Source organism: Taurulus bubalis (genome assembly GCF_910589615.1).
Source record: "Taurulus bubalis genome assembly, chromosome: 1".
Taxonomy (NCBI): Eukaryota; Metazoa; Chordata; class Actinopteri; order Perciformes; family Cottidae; genus Taurulus; species Taurulus bubalis.
The window spans coordinates 34,827,284-34,841,139 of record NC_136589.1 but is presented as its reverse complement, the minus strand read 5'-3'; the positions used below and the strand labels follow the sequence as shown (position 1 = coordinate 34,841,139).

The 13,856-nt window shown below is 43.7% G+C and overlaps 1 protein-coding gene across 1 annotated transcript in view; it reads right to left on the bottom strand.

Annotated features, from left to right (window-relative positions):
- Nucleotides 1–13,856, bottom strand: part of LOC306744179 (laminin subunit alpha-3-like) — a gene marked incomplete at both ends in the record, with an annotated part of 51,424 nt that overhangs the window by 17,396 nt on the left and 20,172 nt on the right. Inside the window, 28 exons of the mRNA XM_079226765.1 lie at nucleotides 234–464; nucleotides 855–938; nucleotides 1,044–1,145; nucleotides 1,621–1,782; nucleotides 2,096–2,236; nucleotides 2,358–2,502; nucleotides 3,371–3,575; nucleotides 3,671–3,882; nucleotides 4,179–4,294; nucleotides 4,768–4,916; nucleotides 5,186–5,312; nucleotides 5,456–5,654; nucleotides 6,467–6,564; nucleotides 6,654–6,762; nucleotides 6,855–7,018; nucleotides 7,228–7,384; nucleotides 7,907–8,010; nucleotides 8,151–8,293; nucleotides 8,471–8,609; nucleotides 9,207–9,363; nucleotides 9,877–9,976; nucleotides 10,180–10,285; nucleotides 10,423–10,475; nucleotides 11,352–11,451; nucleotides 11,941–11,993; nucleotides 12,259–12,393; nucleotides 12,820–12,954; nucleotides 13,462–13,596. Of these exons, the coding sequence (XP_079082891.1) occupies nucleotides 234–464; nucleotides 855–938; nucleotides 1,044–1,145; nucleotides 1,621–1,782; nucleotides 2,096–2,236; nucleotides 2,358–2,502; nucleotides 3,371–3,575; nucleotides 3,671–3,882; nucleotides 4,179–4,294; nucleotides 4,768–4,916; nucleotides 5,186–5,312; nucleotides 5,456–5,654; nucleotides 6,467–6,564; nucleotides 6,654–6,762; nucleotides 6,855–7,018; nucleotides 7,228–7,384; nucleotides 7,907–8,010; nucleotides 8,151–8,293; nucleotides 8,471–8,609; nucleotides 9,207–9,363; nucleotides 9,877–9,976; nucleotides 10,180–10,285; nucleotides 10,423–10,475; nucleotides 11,352–11,451; nucleotides 11,941–11,993; nucleotides 12,259–12,393; nucleotides 12,820–12,954; nucleotides 13,462–13,596 (3,761 nt within the window). The remainder of the gene's footprint in view (nucleotides 1–233; nucleotides 465–854; nucleotides 939–1,043; nucleotides 1,146–1,620; nucleotides 1,783–2,095; nucleotides 2,237–2,357; nucleotides 2,503–3,370; nucleotides 3,576–3,670; nucleotides 3,883–4,178; nucleotides 4,295–4,767; nucleotides 4,917–5,185; nucleotides 5,313–5,455; nucleotides 5,655–6,466; nucleotides 6,565–6,653; nucleotides 6,763–6,854; nucleotides 7,019–7,227; nucleotides 7,385–7,906; nucleotides 8,011–8,150; nucleotides 8,294–8,470; nucleotides 8,610–9,206; nucleotides 9,364–9,876; nucleotides 9,977–10,179; nucleotides 10,286–10,422; nucleotides 10,476–11,351; nucleotides 11,452–11,940; nucleotides 11,994–12,258; nucleotides 12,394–12,819; nucleotides 12,955–13,461; nucleotides 13,597–13,856) is intronic.

The window sequence follows — 13,856 nt, the reverse complement described above, 5'->3', positions numbered from 1 at the left end:
TGCAACCACGGCTTAACGTGCAAAGATTTTTACAATGTTCTATAGCTGTTGTGTTTGTGACTCATCAGGTTCAGTAAATACTATTATTTGATTGGGAAAAAGTTGGAAGTGAATGATCATAAAATCTTGTAACATTTTTCAAAAAATTTCGACACTTTTACACCTTATTCAAGGAAGAATAAAGACAAAAGCAGCAGTATAGAAGAATATTTAATGGGCTTTTAACTCCTCACCTCACAGGAGTCTCCAGTGTACTGGGGGGGGCAGGAACATTCTTCCACAGTGTTTCCAGGACCACCAGTCCCCGTGTTCGTCACCCCCTCCAGGCCCACCTCTCCTAAGCTGAGTCGCTGGCTCTGAGTAAAGTACAAGGCTCGGATCCTCAAGCCAACCAGACCGGCTAGGACCATCATCAGTTCCTCTCGGGAGACCGGACTGTTGGTGACAGCATGGCGCCAGTTTCCCTGCAGACAACAGAGCAGTTATTTTGAGACTAATGCTGAGAAATCTGTATTTATGGTATAGCGGATTTCTGTGAACTTTGAAAAGCACATTTGCACTCCCCAGAAGATGAATTCTTCCTTGTTTGACATTCAAAGACTTGTTCACATGCCCCACATTTGCGGTGTAAATCTACATAACCCAAACATATTGTATAATCTAATAGGTAGATTCCCAAAAACTAATTGGTTTGAGTGACCTCATAACTGGCTCTTAGATAAAAAAAATAAAATAAAAACAGCAGCGTGCGGTTCATCCTCCTCTAACACCTTCCTATCGTGTGGTTTATTTCAAATCACAGCTTAGTGGTGCTTTACATTGTCAAGTCAAAAACGAACTGGTTTGCACTTTACCTCCAGGAGCTGGACCCTGCCCTGATACAGCCTGTCTGGAAGAGGGACTTGTGGAGCCATGTGGATCAGGGTCATATCCTGACCCTAGGGGGGAAATAACAAGACGGATAAATAAGCTGTGTTTCTGCCACTCAAAAAAGAAAAGAAAAAGTGAGCTCTAAGAGTAAGGACACAAGTGGCACTACGCACAGTCAGTATGACATCAGGTCTCCTGTCCATGAGAGTCATGCCCTCACTGGGAATCCCAAAGGATTTGGACTGGTAGGTCAGGAAACCACCATAAGACGAAACCTAAGAGAGAGAAGGGAAAAGCCCAAATATCTGTTAGCTTATCTAAAAAGGCTACACAGACCACTCGAGCACAGCAATTAGCTTAAAGGAAAACGTGGTTCTTATTTCAGAACTAGAAAGTAACAGTTGAGGCCATCATTTCTATCTGACATGATATAATAATAGATCAATTATTAATTATTAAAATGTATTGGTCAAACAATGAAGATCAGGGCAAAAAAACTGTTTATCTGAACCAAAATATATAGAAGGGAAAATAATAAGTTGCCACAGGAAGTGGTCTATAACAATGCTCTACTGGGTTGAACAAGTGGATCCACATGCAACAATGGTAAGTCAGATAGTACAGAACTTTTACTTGAATATACATTTTCAAAACTATAAAGCTATTACTGTGGATATACTACCTGTTTCAATATCTCAACATTAGTAAACACATTGCTGTTCATGGTGTTCTCTCCCCTAACTGACTCACCCTGTCTCCCAGGTAGGACGATGGTGCCACCCAGTGTAGAGTTTGAACTGTTGGAGATAGCTCCTGGATGTCTGCCACCACGGTGTTACTGGCGGTGTTCAACACAGAGGTAACCTCCCCCTGGTTGGGGCTTTCCAAATGCCAGACCTGCATCTCAACAAACTTATAACAGGGAACATTTGTTGGTTAGAGTGAAAGATTTATCCTTAAACGGTACTGTATTCACGTTACACACGTGATTAAAGACTCCATGGGCTTTTAACTGGATGTACACATAATATTACAAACAAACAGATACGACCGTGAGACACAAAATGCACCCAGAATCCAATTAAATCACCACTATGCAATTGCAGCTGTATGTGGAAGAAAAAAATGACGTTCACCACAAAACTGCAATCAGCCAGAAAGCTCTGCAGGCGAAACATTTCCAAAGGCATTAATAGACATGCATGGGCACGAAAAGCAAACACACCTTCCCCCTGCGTTTGCTGGAGCTCTGACACTGGTCAGTCACTCCGAAGCAGAAGCAGCTGGTACAGCCGTGAAGGTTGGAGGGGTCAAAATAGAAGGAACCTTCCCGACAGGTATCACACTTGACGCCAGCGACATGTCTCTACAAACATGGCAGTAAGAATAGATAGAAAGTCAGAGAAAGGGAAGATAAATAAACAAAAATGAGCCAGAGGGAGAGTTTTTTGTTTTTTTTAATCAGCGAGGTGCTGAAATGAACTCACCTTGCAGAGACACCTGCCTGTGTCTGGGTGGCAGATGTCAGTTGTGACGCCGCCACGGTTACAGTTACAAGATACACAGTCAGGGAAGCGATAATAACCTGCAGCACAGCGGTCGCACTGCCGCCCACCAATCCTCGGCTTGCAACTACAGATAAATACACAAGCAGGCACATTGTCTTTATTCAAATTCTAGAGGTCATATGTGGCTAATGCATTTATTCAGTCAGATATTAGCAAAAGTATGGAACAAACTATATTCACAAATGATATGTACATAATGTTGGTTTATGCAGCTTTTTGTTCACACTTTGCATTGTTTCTTTATGAACAGAGACATCAAGCGAGTGGTGGAGCTGATTTTGTAAACTGAATACATACATGGCAGAAAAGACAATCAACATGACTGGCATGTGAACTTATCCCCCCATTAATCACTTTAAGTAGCTTAGTGTCCTGTTTCACTTTCTGTTCGAGGCTACAGGCCTCACATTCCAGCTGTTTTCATAGCACAAAAACGTGTACATGAAAGAGAAAATGAATTGACAAAGGACAACCAGTCTTTGTGGAGCTGTTTCATAAATTCTGTAAATGACAGAGGAGATTGTACAGTCATACCATTAAGGGGAATTAAGAAATGATATATGATGATGCAACAGTTATCATTCAGTGACAACTCAACTGTCCAGTAGACTACAGCAAATCCATAATTAACATTAAATAAACATGAACAGAAAACAGAAACTTAGTAAATTTGTATTGCGCTTCATAGTAATATCGATTGAAGTGTCCAGATGTTTTGTATTTTTTTAAATTTGCTCCTCCAAAATGTGACTTAAATATATTCTTGCTGACTGATTTCAGTCACGTAAAATGTCCGTAACATGGCAATACATGTTTTTATCTTTGCTTTAACATACAGAACACGCAAAAACTGTCACTGCTTAATTTAGTATTCTTACTAATAAGCACTAACGTGCTAAATGTAATAAGTAGTTAAGCAGGTTCCCACTTGCCTGCACTGTCCGGTGTTGAGGTCACAGTCAAGCCCCGCGTTGGCTTTGATGCCATTTGGAGAGCATGCACAGCCCTCGCAGCCCAGCAATGGGTGATAGTTGAAAGTCTGACCCTGGCACACGTCGCAGGTAGGTTTGACTGTCTGAGGAGGGCAGATACAGCGGCCCGTCACCTCGTCACACAGCCGGCGGCCACATTCACACGCTGCAGGAGGGATAGAGGTCATTTCAGATGCATTTATAACTAAGTAGAGGCCTTGCATTCTCACCAGCACAAGTCAGAAGTAAACATTCTCTCACGTCTGCAGTAGGGGAAGCCGTAGTATCCTGTGGCGCACTTGGTGCACTGTCGACCGATGACGTGCGGCCTGCAGGGACACTGTCCTCCAACTGGCTCGCAAGGGGTCCCGGTGGAGCCGGACGTGTCACAGTCGCATGGCAGCGCTCCGTCATTATAGGCCGCTACAAGTGAGCGGGCAGAGTCTCTGCAGAACTGGGGAGAGGTTCTCTGGCTGATGGGACAGGGAAATAAAAGGAGTTCTTTCAAATACAGATGTGATTGTATACTCTACTATCGCAGCCAGAGGGCACCATTTCCCGAATACCTATTGTTGCAAAACTATTGAGCTGTGAAATAAATACATTGTTGCACACAGAGCGCTAACCAAGCATCAATATGGTCACATAATAGTCCTCTTTAAGAGAGAAAAGTGTATGCTAAAATGAATTGACATCTGATCAAATCTTTAAAGAACCATTTCAGATGGATTTGAGTCCAGCTTGTTTTACAGACATGGCAGATACTTACTCAATATAGAACCCTTCTCCTCTACACTGCTGTATGAAATGTGCAGATTTATCCAGCGGCTTCACTTTCAGGAGATCTGGGGTGTAACTGCTATCGGGAACCAATAAGATATAATCCTATAAAAAAGACACAAAGCATTAGAAATGACAATAGAAAACACAATCTCACCAGAAACTTTTTTCTCAATATATTCGCATCAGTATGGCGCATAGTGATAAACAGGTATAAGATGATATCCAGTGTTTTCGCCACATCTTTTTCTGCTTCATTTTATTGGAAGAAGGGAAAGTAAAGCAAGTGAACAACAGGCAAACAAAGCCCAACCTGGGAGCTTAGCTTTTAGAAAGCTGTGTGTGGCTGCCAGGTGGAATACAGTCCCTCCATTGTTGTTGTTGGGGATATGGCATAACACTGAGGAGGGAGGACCTCAGTGTGCCAAGTCCAACAACTAGAGTACAAAACACAGGCGCACTCCTCAGACCAGCTGACTTTACACGGGAGTATGTCTAACTTCAATGTTCTACCATTTAGTTCTTATTTGATGTAGTGTCTAAACATAATCTGGACAGTGTTTGACATGACCACAAACCAGAGTAAGTGTCTTCTTAGGTGGCACGATCAAAGAGATGCTGGGCAGCTGCCAAGAATTCTGGTCGAAGTCGAAGGCAATGCGCCCATCAGCGATCACAACCTTCCTGCAGCCAGAGACGGCAGGGCAGAAGGATGCATTTACTGAACCTGGAAGAGAAAATCAGAGTTGAAGTTGCGTCGAGAAAGATCAAGAATCGCAAGCATGCTGCACAATAATCCGTCTCAACGCCAAAGCCATATAGGCCTTTGATCATATTGTCATGAACACAGGGACTTAATCTGCTCTTAAAGGAGGAATCCCCCCGTCACTGGGAAAGCTTTGCCACTCAATGCCCGAGTAGCGACCCTTATGACCACTGGGAGCCAATAAACTCTTACATTTAATTTAATGTAACCACTTCCTCCAAAGCACTCACCCTTCCACTCACGCCCTGCGTCCACATGGACCTCAACGGGGAAGGAGGTATGTTCAGGCTGGTGATAATGGACCACAACCACATACGTGCCCGGGAGGGGCACCTTGGGAGTAAAATGTATCTCCGTCTGTAAAAAAAGAAACATGGAGCGTCAAACAGTCGTGGTGAATTTGAATTTGAATTTGTCAGGGCATAGGTTGCTCATTGAAGGTCTTCAACTCTCAGCAGCAGGGTAAAGTCCAGAAAAGCTCAAATTATTCAGGTTTTTACCTGAGGGAATTTAAGCAGGATACCATCACTCTGAGGTTCGCGGACGGGGAACACCCCAATCTGTCGTCTCCGTCTCCAATCCTCATTCTCTCCTTGTTGGGGGGAAACAGCTGGTGCCGAAGATAGCTGTCCATCACGGGCAGCGTATAAAACCCAGGCTGAGGTTGGCTTGTCCAGTTGCCTCAGAACGCAGTGCCGACTGGAAACAGTAAACAGCAACAAGATGTTGTTACTCAAAGCCTGGTGATAGTGTTTGGCAAGTGTTACTGGAGCAGAATAATGCCACTATGGTTAGGAGAGGGGTCAGTGACCAATAAAACAAGATTTATCTCTAATAATCTATTTTAAAACTCGAAATCCTCTGGTTATCCAACTCTCTCTCATCAATGTGCAGTAATCCTGACATCACACACTAAATATACACCGAGGAAAGCTTTGGTCCACCAGCATGTCAAAATGTTTCCTACTTTTACTCTCTACTTCCCAGAAGACATTTAATATTCTGTAAATATGGAAGCAATGTTCTGTGAAGTGGGGAATGTGTCACAAACTATTTAAATAACCCGTAAATTAACATAGAACCACTAAAGGGCAACAGCAAACAAACACAGTTTAAAGGCATGGACATAACGCGTGTGGCATATTAAGCATGCATATGTGTATGTTATCTTAAGCTTAGTTAAATATTTTGTTCTACAGGTTTTTGACAGGACTGCACATGGACAGCTGTGAACACATACGTAACTGTAAGATCTAACCCCAGTCAGTACATTCAGTGTGACAGAGAGAAAGAGAGGGTTTGACCCAAAGTTCAACCTCAGGTAAATGACTGTGTTAAGGACTGTGTGCCATCACACCTGGAAAACAGATGTGTGTCTCCATGATCCAAAACAATAGCACAACACAGAGGCCTGATCATGAAGCATATCTCCTTAATTACAGCTCACATGTATGGGTGTTGAAAATGTTTCTGTGTGGTTAATGTTAATGGCTTTATTCAAGGTGACTTACCTGTCCTCAGTGAAGCGGCCATGAGTGGAGACGCACAGCACCTTCGGGTCTAAATAGTCCAAGGAGAACTCTTCTGCAGGGACTGCATACACTTTGTACTACATAAAGAAACACATGTATTTTAAAGTGCCTGCTGCTGTCTAGATAATAAACAACTAGGAATTGTTTGTGGAAACATTTCCCTCACCAGCAGCAACGATGTAGTGGAAGTTTGCAGAAGAATCTCCGTCTTGTGAGCGAGCTGCAACATTGTCACCTTATTACTGCTGTCCACTGCCACACTCCGGCACAAGAAGCTGCGAGCGTAAAGACACGCGACAGCTGAAAAACTTGTCCCACATTGGGACGTTTTGAAAAGCTGAAGCGACAAACACAACAACAGACTCACCTGAAGGCACAACTGTAAATGTTGGCCCTCGCTGGGATCTGGCCACCTGATTGGGCGCTGATGACTATGTTGACATTCTGGACAGCATCCACCTTGCTGGCGTACTCCAGGACAAGGGCGTATGGGCCAGGACGAGGCACACGCAGACTGAGTTGGAGCTGCAACTACAGGACACAGATCACACAAAGTCATTTTTGGTTTAAGGAACTCCAGTTCTACAGCCCCGATGCCAAAAGCCCAATCCTCTGCACTTTGAAAACCGCAGATAAGAACCCGTCTACTTTATAGCTGTGTTCTATTTAAGGTTTACCTATTGAAACCAAACTCTGAGTCCAACAGTAATGGGTTAAAGCTCTGTATCCAGGCCTTCTACCTGTCTGCCATCGAGTGAGGCCATCTCAGGGTGATCTGGGGTGGGCCGGCGCACACGAGCCTGCCTCTTCCTGCGCCCGCTGCGGCTGGAGAGTTTTCCTTGCGAGCCCAGTGCAGAGCTGAAGCCATCCATGGCCACATGCTTGTACAACAGACAGCTGAGACCGAGACACACACGCAAAGGGAGAGTCAGCAAGAATGGTGAGAGATGATTACATAATCATCCTTGTTTTAGTTGATGTGGAAGTCAAGGCTCACATATCATTAAACATTGCTTAGTAAAGCAAATTATTTCAACAGGATTTTTGATCACTATCCGTTTTGTAAATTGTTCTGCTAATGTGAATGGCAGAATGGCATAATGCTGAAGAATTAGGTGATTTCTCTCCTTACCCTTTGGAGTTCAGCAAAACATCTGTATACTATGATTTATTATAGCCATAAAAATAACACCTGTACAAGCTAACCCCTGATATTTATCATAATAGACTTCCTTAGGATCATGTTATTTAAAGAAACCAAGCCAATAACTCAGAATGCAAAGCTTAAGCTGTTTGTGTTCAGTATAAAGAAAAGAATAGATGGCTATAAAAACAAAATCGACCTGTGTTATGCATTAGTGGTGAATATGAAATAGGGTCAGGGCTCAAAATGACTGAAGAGAAATGTTCAAGACCTACTTTGTATCCTTGTTTGCAGTGGGTAAGTATGTGCAGGGCTGGGTGATCTTCTCCTGCAGCAAAGGTGCCTCATAGTAATCCCGGGGCAGCAGCACTAAATAGTCCTGGAGTGACAAGGTAAAAATAAACCTCAGTGTTTAGTCTGTTGTACATTTGCTATTTTTCTCGAACAAACAAATGAACAAAGTGTAATACAAGAAAACTCCAGTTCATTTCTACATTGTTGTCTTCTTCATAAACTCACCAGCAGAACCCCCTCTGCCCTGATGTGAATGACCCACGTCCCAGGGGTCAACTCAAAGGGCTCAGCGAAGCCCTCTCCTGGGACAGTGAGGAAGGATGGGGAGGGACTCTGAGGGAATATCACTTCCTTACTCTGATCTGACCCTGAAGAAAAGCGAGCAGAAATGTCTGTATCGTGACACATTCACAGATGACGGGAAGAACATGATCAGCATGAGACACATCACGCGAGAAATGGGTTATTTATTGTATTTCATCAATGCTGAGTTAGATTTGATGATGTGAAATGTACATGAAATGTAAGGGCTGAGGCAGCCTCACCTGCGGTGCCTCTGTTATTGGTAGCCTCGATGCTACCGGTCACACTGGTGCTGCTCGGGTTAGTGAACCGCAGAACCACACGGAATAAGTGCTGCCTCTCATCTTTTCGGTCAACATGCACCGTTACTTTGACTTCACTCTGCGGGGACGAGAGCAACACATAGCTGAGTGCCTTGGTTTGAGTAGCGATGAGTGGATAATGGAATGAGAAAGGTTAAAAATCATGTCAGGTGGGCAGCGAACTTAAGCAAACATAGTGGGTTAATCAACAGGCAGCAAGCAAGAGGAACATACAGCCAAAGGAAGGCAGGCCCTTCACTTACAGTCACAGAAAGACTGAGAGCCAGCTTTGTCCGCCACCAAGATCCTCGCTCTCACTCGTGCTCTCCCCTTTCTTTGGGGGGTGGAGTAGCGCATTACAATATGGAAAGGGCCAGGAAAGCCAAGGGTAAGCGTTAGGATCACCTCCGGCTGAAGAGAGATAGTGTTAATTCGAAGAGAGCCGGTGTCCACAATCCCACATCAGCCCCTGATATAATAGAAAGTTGTGTGCTTGAAGCAGGAATATCAGTGCAGAGGTAAAAGCAAAACTATCACAGTGGCATCAGAGGAGATTGAAAACAGAAGCTATAAGGTTATTGAAGTGGCAGAAATGACTGGCCATACTGTATTTCAAAAGAAGAATCACATCAGTGTTTCAAATGTATTTAAGGTACCGATGTGAATATGTACAGACCTGTGCAGGAGACATTACAGCATAGCCTCTCCAGCTGAAGTCTGGGAACTCTTGGGGGTTATAGCCAAAGCGCACTGGTCTGGCGTTTGGCGTGGTGCCATCCTCGACCTCAAACTTCAGATGGTGAAGAGTGGGGAAGTAGTAGCTTGCTGCGGGCCTGACAAGGTGCATGAAAATGTCAATGAAAACTATGTTGTATTTGCAAAAGAGAAAATATTGCAAGTTCAATTTTGCCTGAATCCTAATGGTACACGTCCACAGGGTCCACCAGTGGATGCTTGATGGGCTGCCACCTGATTGGACAACTGCTTGCACTTGTGGACTGTCTGCTCAGGATTTCAAACCGGACCAACATGGCGGCTCGGTTGGAAACTCTCTTCTCTTATATTATAAACCGAAAAGTTTCCAATATAAGTTAATTTTAGATCGAGAACAGATTTTTGGGGGATTTTCCAGAGGTGGCGAGTTGCGCTGGACACCCTTGATTTGCATAAAGATAGTTAGCCCTCACCTTTATGCAAATGAGGATGATGCCCCATCACTTGAACTGCGCTACCATAATTAATCACACGTCTGCATACAATGACAATGAATGGGAAACATTGAACTGACCGGGTCCTGTGGACACGTACCATTATGCATTATGACATTCAAGACAGCCCCATCTTACTCGGTGCATTCACGGCCAACTATGTTCTTGTGACACCGACACTGTCCCGAAATCTCATCACACGCCGTGTCAATGGCACCGCCTACATCACACTGACAACCTATCAGGCGGAGAAAAAGGTCATTATTGTATTAGTTTTCCTGCCCCCTCTGGTTTAAAGTTTGTAATATGTGTGAACTCTGACAAGTCTGAAGGTAACAGCCTGCATGTTTATTCATTACACCTCATATGATCATTCGCTGAAATAATATAGTTAACAGAACATACTATGAAAGTGAGATGTGGTGAAGAAGAATAACTTACCTTGACAGCCCAAATACTTCTTCTTCTGCAGCAGGAAGTATCCATCCTTACAGGTTTCACATGCATGTCCACATGCATTAGGCTTACAGTGACACTGTCCACTTCTCTAAACAAACGGACAATATGGAGATTGAGAGACAAACGGATTAAATGTAAGCGACTCTGTCAAAACTCTGTATGATAAGAGCTTAACCTGATCAATGGATGTGTGTCAGTCACTGGAAGTAATGACGGAAAACTCACCTGTTCACACTCTCCAACACCACTCAGGGTCCCCTTCACGTCACACCGACACTCTGGTATGAGAGAGACACAGAGGGAGAGGCTATGAAAGCATAAAGGGGGATATACGGTGAATAGACTCTGATTACTGATTTTGTCTCGTTCACGGGTGAAACAGAACGGCACAAAACCCCACAATCTTCAGAGATCTGCACATCAAAGGTCCAAAAGAGCTTTACGGCCACAACTTGCTTTCAACACAGTGAATAAAACTTCCCCTTAATGTCCGGCCAGTCAACCAGAGACATTCTTAGGATATTAAAGCCCCCCCTCGGTCTTGTGTCTTCAGGTAGTTCGGTAGTGGCAACATTCTTGTTCTGTAACATTAGACAAGTATCTGGACAAAGCCTGAAGCTGTTCCCTCACCGGCTGGATACTGGGAGCTACCTTATTATTCCCCACATTTAAGCATTTTTAGAGGATTAGGACAGAGTCGTTTTTTGTCCAAAGGTATTGTTTTTAATGTGCCACTTGGTACTCATTACTGCAAAATCACAGCATGAAATCTCACAGGCTCACTTTGCAGCTCCACACTCAAAATCAGTTAACAGAAGTTTGCCTGCAGTTGTGTGTTATTCGTCAGCTCTCCTCTGAGGGACAGGAAGGCAGATCCGGCCTTGTTGACATGGGTAATGTTGACATATCCTCTGGGTAAGAGGGGCCAAGACCCCTATCAGTGCCTTGTCAGATTGCAACTGGTGATTTAACACAGTGGGAAAGAAATGTGGCCAGTGATCAGAACTAATACTCATTGAAAGAAAAAATAAGGCTGGGGCACTTTTTGCTGACAAGAGGTCAGCTAAGTATTTTCCTTTTTTGGTATTGCCTTACTCCATACATAAAATTAAGTCAATAGTTTTCCATTCTAGATGCAATTTGCAGTCACTTACCTGTACAGCCACGGGAGTTTTCTGTAGCCAGTTTCCAGTAGAGCGGCTTACACCTGTCACACAGGGTTCCCTCTACGTTGGCTAGGCAGCGGCAGGAGCCCTGAAAAAAAAAGATAAGGAATCTCAGGATTTTTAAAACTGGGAGCTACGATTGAAAGTTATATTTGTTTAAAATCTGATTGATTGAATTCAGTTGCAAGGGCCTGCAAATTGTATTACAGTGCCAGCGTTATGAATGACTGGAAATGTGCAGTGTTTTTTTGTTTCTTTCATACATAGCACATGTTCTAAAATAGAGGAGGTGACAGCCTTCCATAAACTCATTGTTTTTCTTCCTCTTCAAAACGGAAGGAAGTCTCTTTCCTTTATTTTAATTGCATTTACATTTCAAAGCAAAACACTTCCTTGTGAAATCTGCTGCATGACGTTTTAGCAGCACAGCTGTGTGATCAGTTATATAACTTAGAGGTAATGTAAAGCCACACCCAAAGGGCCTCGTGCTGGAATTAGACTGTGACCACTTGTATTATCAAGGCAAATAAAAACATGGTCGGAGTTGGGCATTGGGAGACAATTAAAATGAGCCTACCGATTGAGGATCAGTGACCTCAGTCCCTGCTGGGTTACACACACTGATGGGGGCTGGAAGCACAAAATGAATCCACAACAAAGTAAAAAACATTAGTAAATCAGCACATTGTATTGTCACTCTTTGCTATGGACTATCAAACATGGATCAAATATAGTGTTATAGTAAGGGAGAATGAGGAGAGAACTATCTACACACATGAAAAAAAAATCATAAAATTAAACAATTTCTGGACCCTGCCACGTTAAATACCACTGGTCTAACGGATGCTCCCAATATGGCTTCATGCATAACTATGATGGGTCCTGATCCGGTTACCTGAGCACTGGGGGAACCTGAGTCCAGAGGCGCAGCGGTCACACTGCTGGCCCAGCACCCCTGGGAGACACAGACACTGACCCGACAGTGGGTTGCATATGCTGCCATATGAGCCTTCCTGTGAACATTGGCAGACTGTGGAAAGGAAACAAGCTGAAGTAAGTTATAAGAAATGTAAGCGTTATGATCACAGGGGTTAGGTGAATCTGCTACGAAAACAGGGTTAAAAATGACTGCTGTTTTTTCCATAATGTGATTTCCTTCAGTGATTCCCAGTTGTCCATTCTCAGGAATGTGTTTCCCTAGAAGGAAGAAGTCCATGTAGTTCTCATGCTCCACTCCTCTGTGAAAAGGTTGTGTCATGCAGAATACATTAATAAAGAAATTGCAACACGGGATGCTGTGGGAGAACGAGCATGTTTGTTCCACAGAGAAGATGCCACAATAAACCCAGTGAAACTAGCGGCAACATTTTTTCCACCGGCTCTCAGATCCCATGCATCCAATTGGTTTATCTGTCATAGTTACTTTGGCTGGCATAGAGGGATCAAAGCCACTCACCAGCACAGTCGGGGTATCCATAGTAGCCTAGCGCACATTCGTCACACTCCTGCCCCGTGTAGTTGGGAAAGCAAATACACTGGCCGCTTGGACTGCACACGCTGTCAGCCACACCAGCCCCGTCACAAGCACACGCTGGAGGAAGAGATGGAGGGTTCGTGAGCTGCTGTGTTTGCAAATGTCCACAGTTAGAAACTCCTTATTGCTCTTTCGAATCCAAATAATCAATCATTCATCTGTATAGGACTGCAAGGCTCCTTATTAAGCCTTAAAAAACACTTTAAAGATGCATAAGAACATAAATGTATGTAAACAACATGTGATTGTTAACATTACAGAAGCTGATGATAAGATTCTGTTGGTCTGGGCTTTTCAAAAAGAGCCCCGTGGTTGTACAAAATATTACCCTTAAAAGCCTAGCCCTGCTTGAAGTGTACTTCAAGCAAACAAAGGGACACTTTTTGTGTAACAATGCAGCACAAACTGTCAATAATTCTTGACAAATCCATCCTTTCTGTTTCACTGTCTGCAATTAGTTCAAAATATCCCTGGCGGCTCCGCTCCCATGTGGAAACAAATGCAACATTCACATTCATAGATGGGTTTCACCGAATGCCCAGTGGCATGGTGATTATTTCTCACCCTGGCAGTTTGGGAAGGACTGGTATCCTGGTCGACAGCGGTCGCATCGCTCCCCCTCCACACCCTGGCGGCACAGGCAGCGGCCTGTAGCATCGCACACCCCGTACGCTGTCCCTCTGTAGTCACATATACACTCTGTGCACAAACACATTAGAAATGTTTATTTGTTTTACATTAAAAGTAAACAAATGAAATCCTGACAAATAGAAATTCAAATGATTAACCCGGATGCTTGCTTGTAAACGAGCCAGAGCTTTTTCCTCAGCTCAGCGGCTGAATTACAGAGAATAAGAAAGACTTCGTCAATTGAACCATTCTCTTATTGTAGCACACAGTGGTATGGATACACTGGTGCTCGCATCTTGCCAAGCTTCCCCTGGTATTGGTATGCGAAT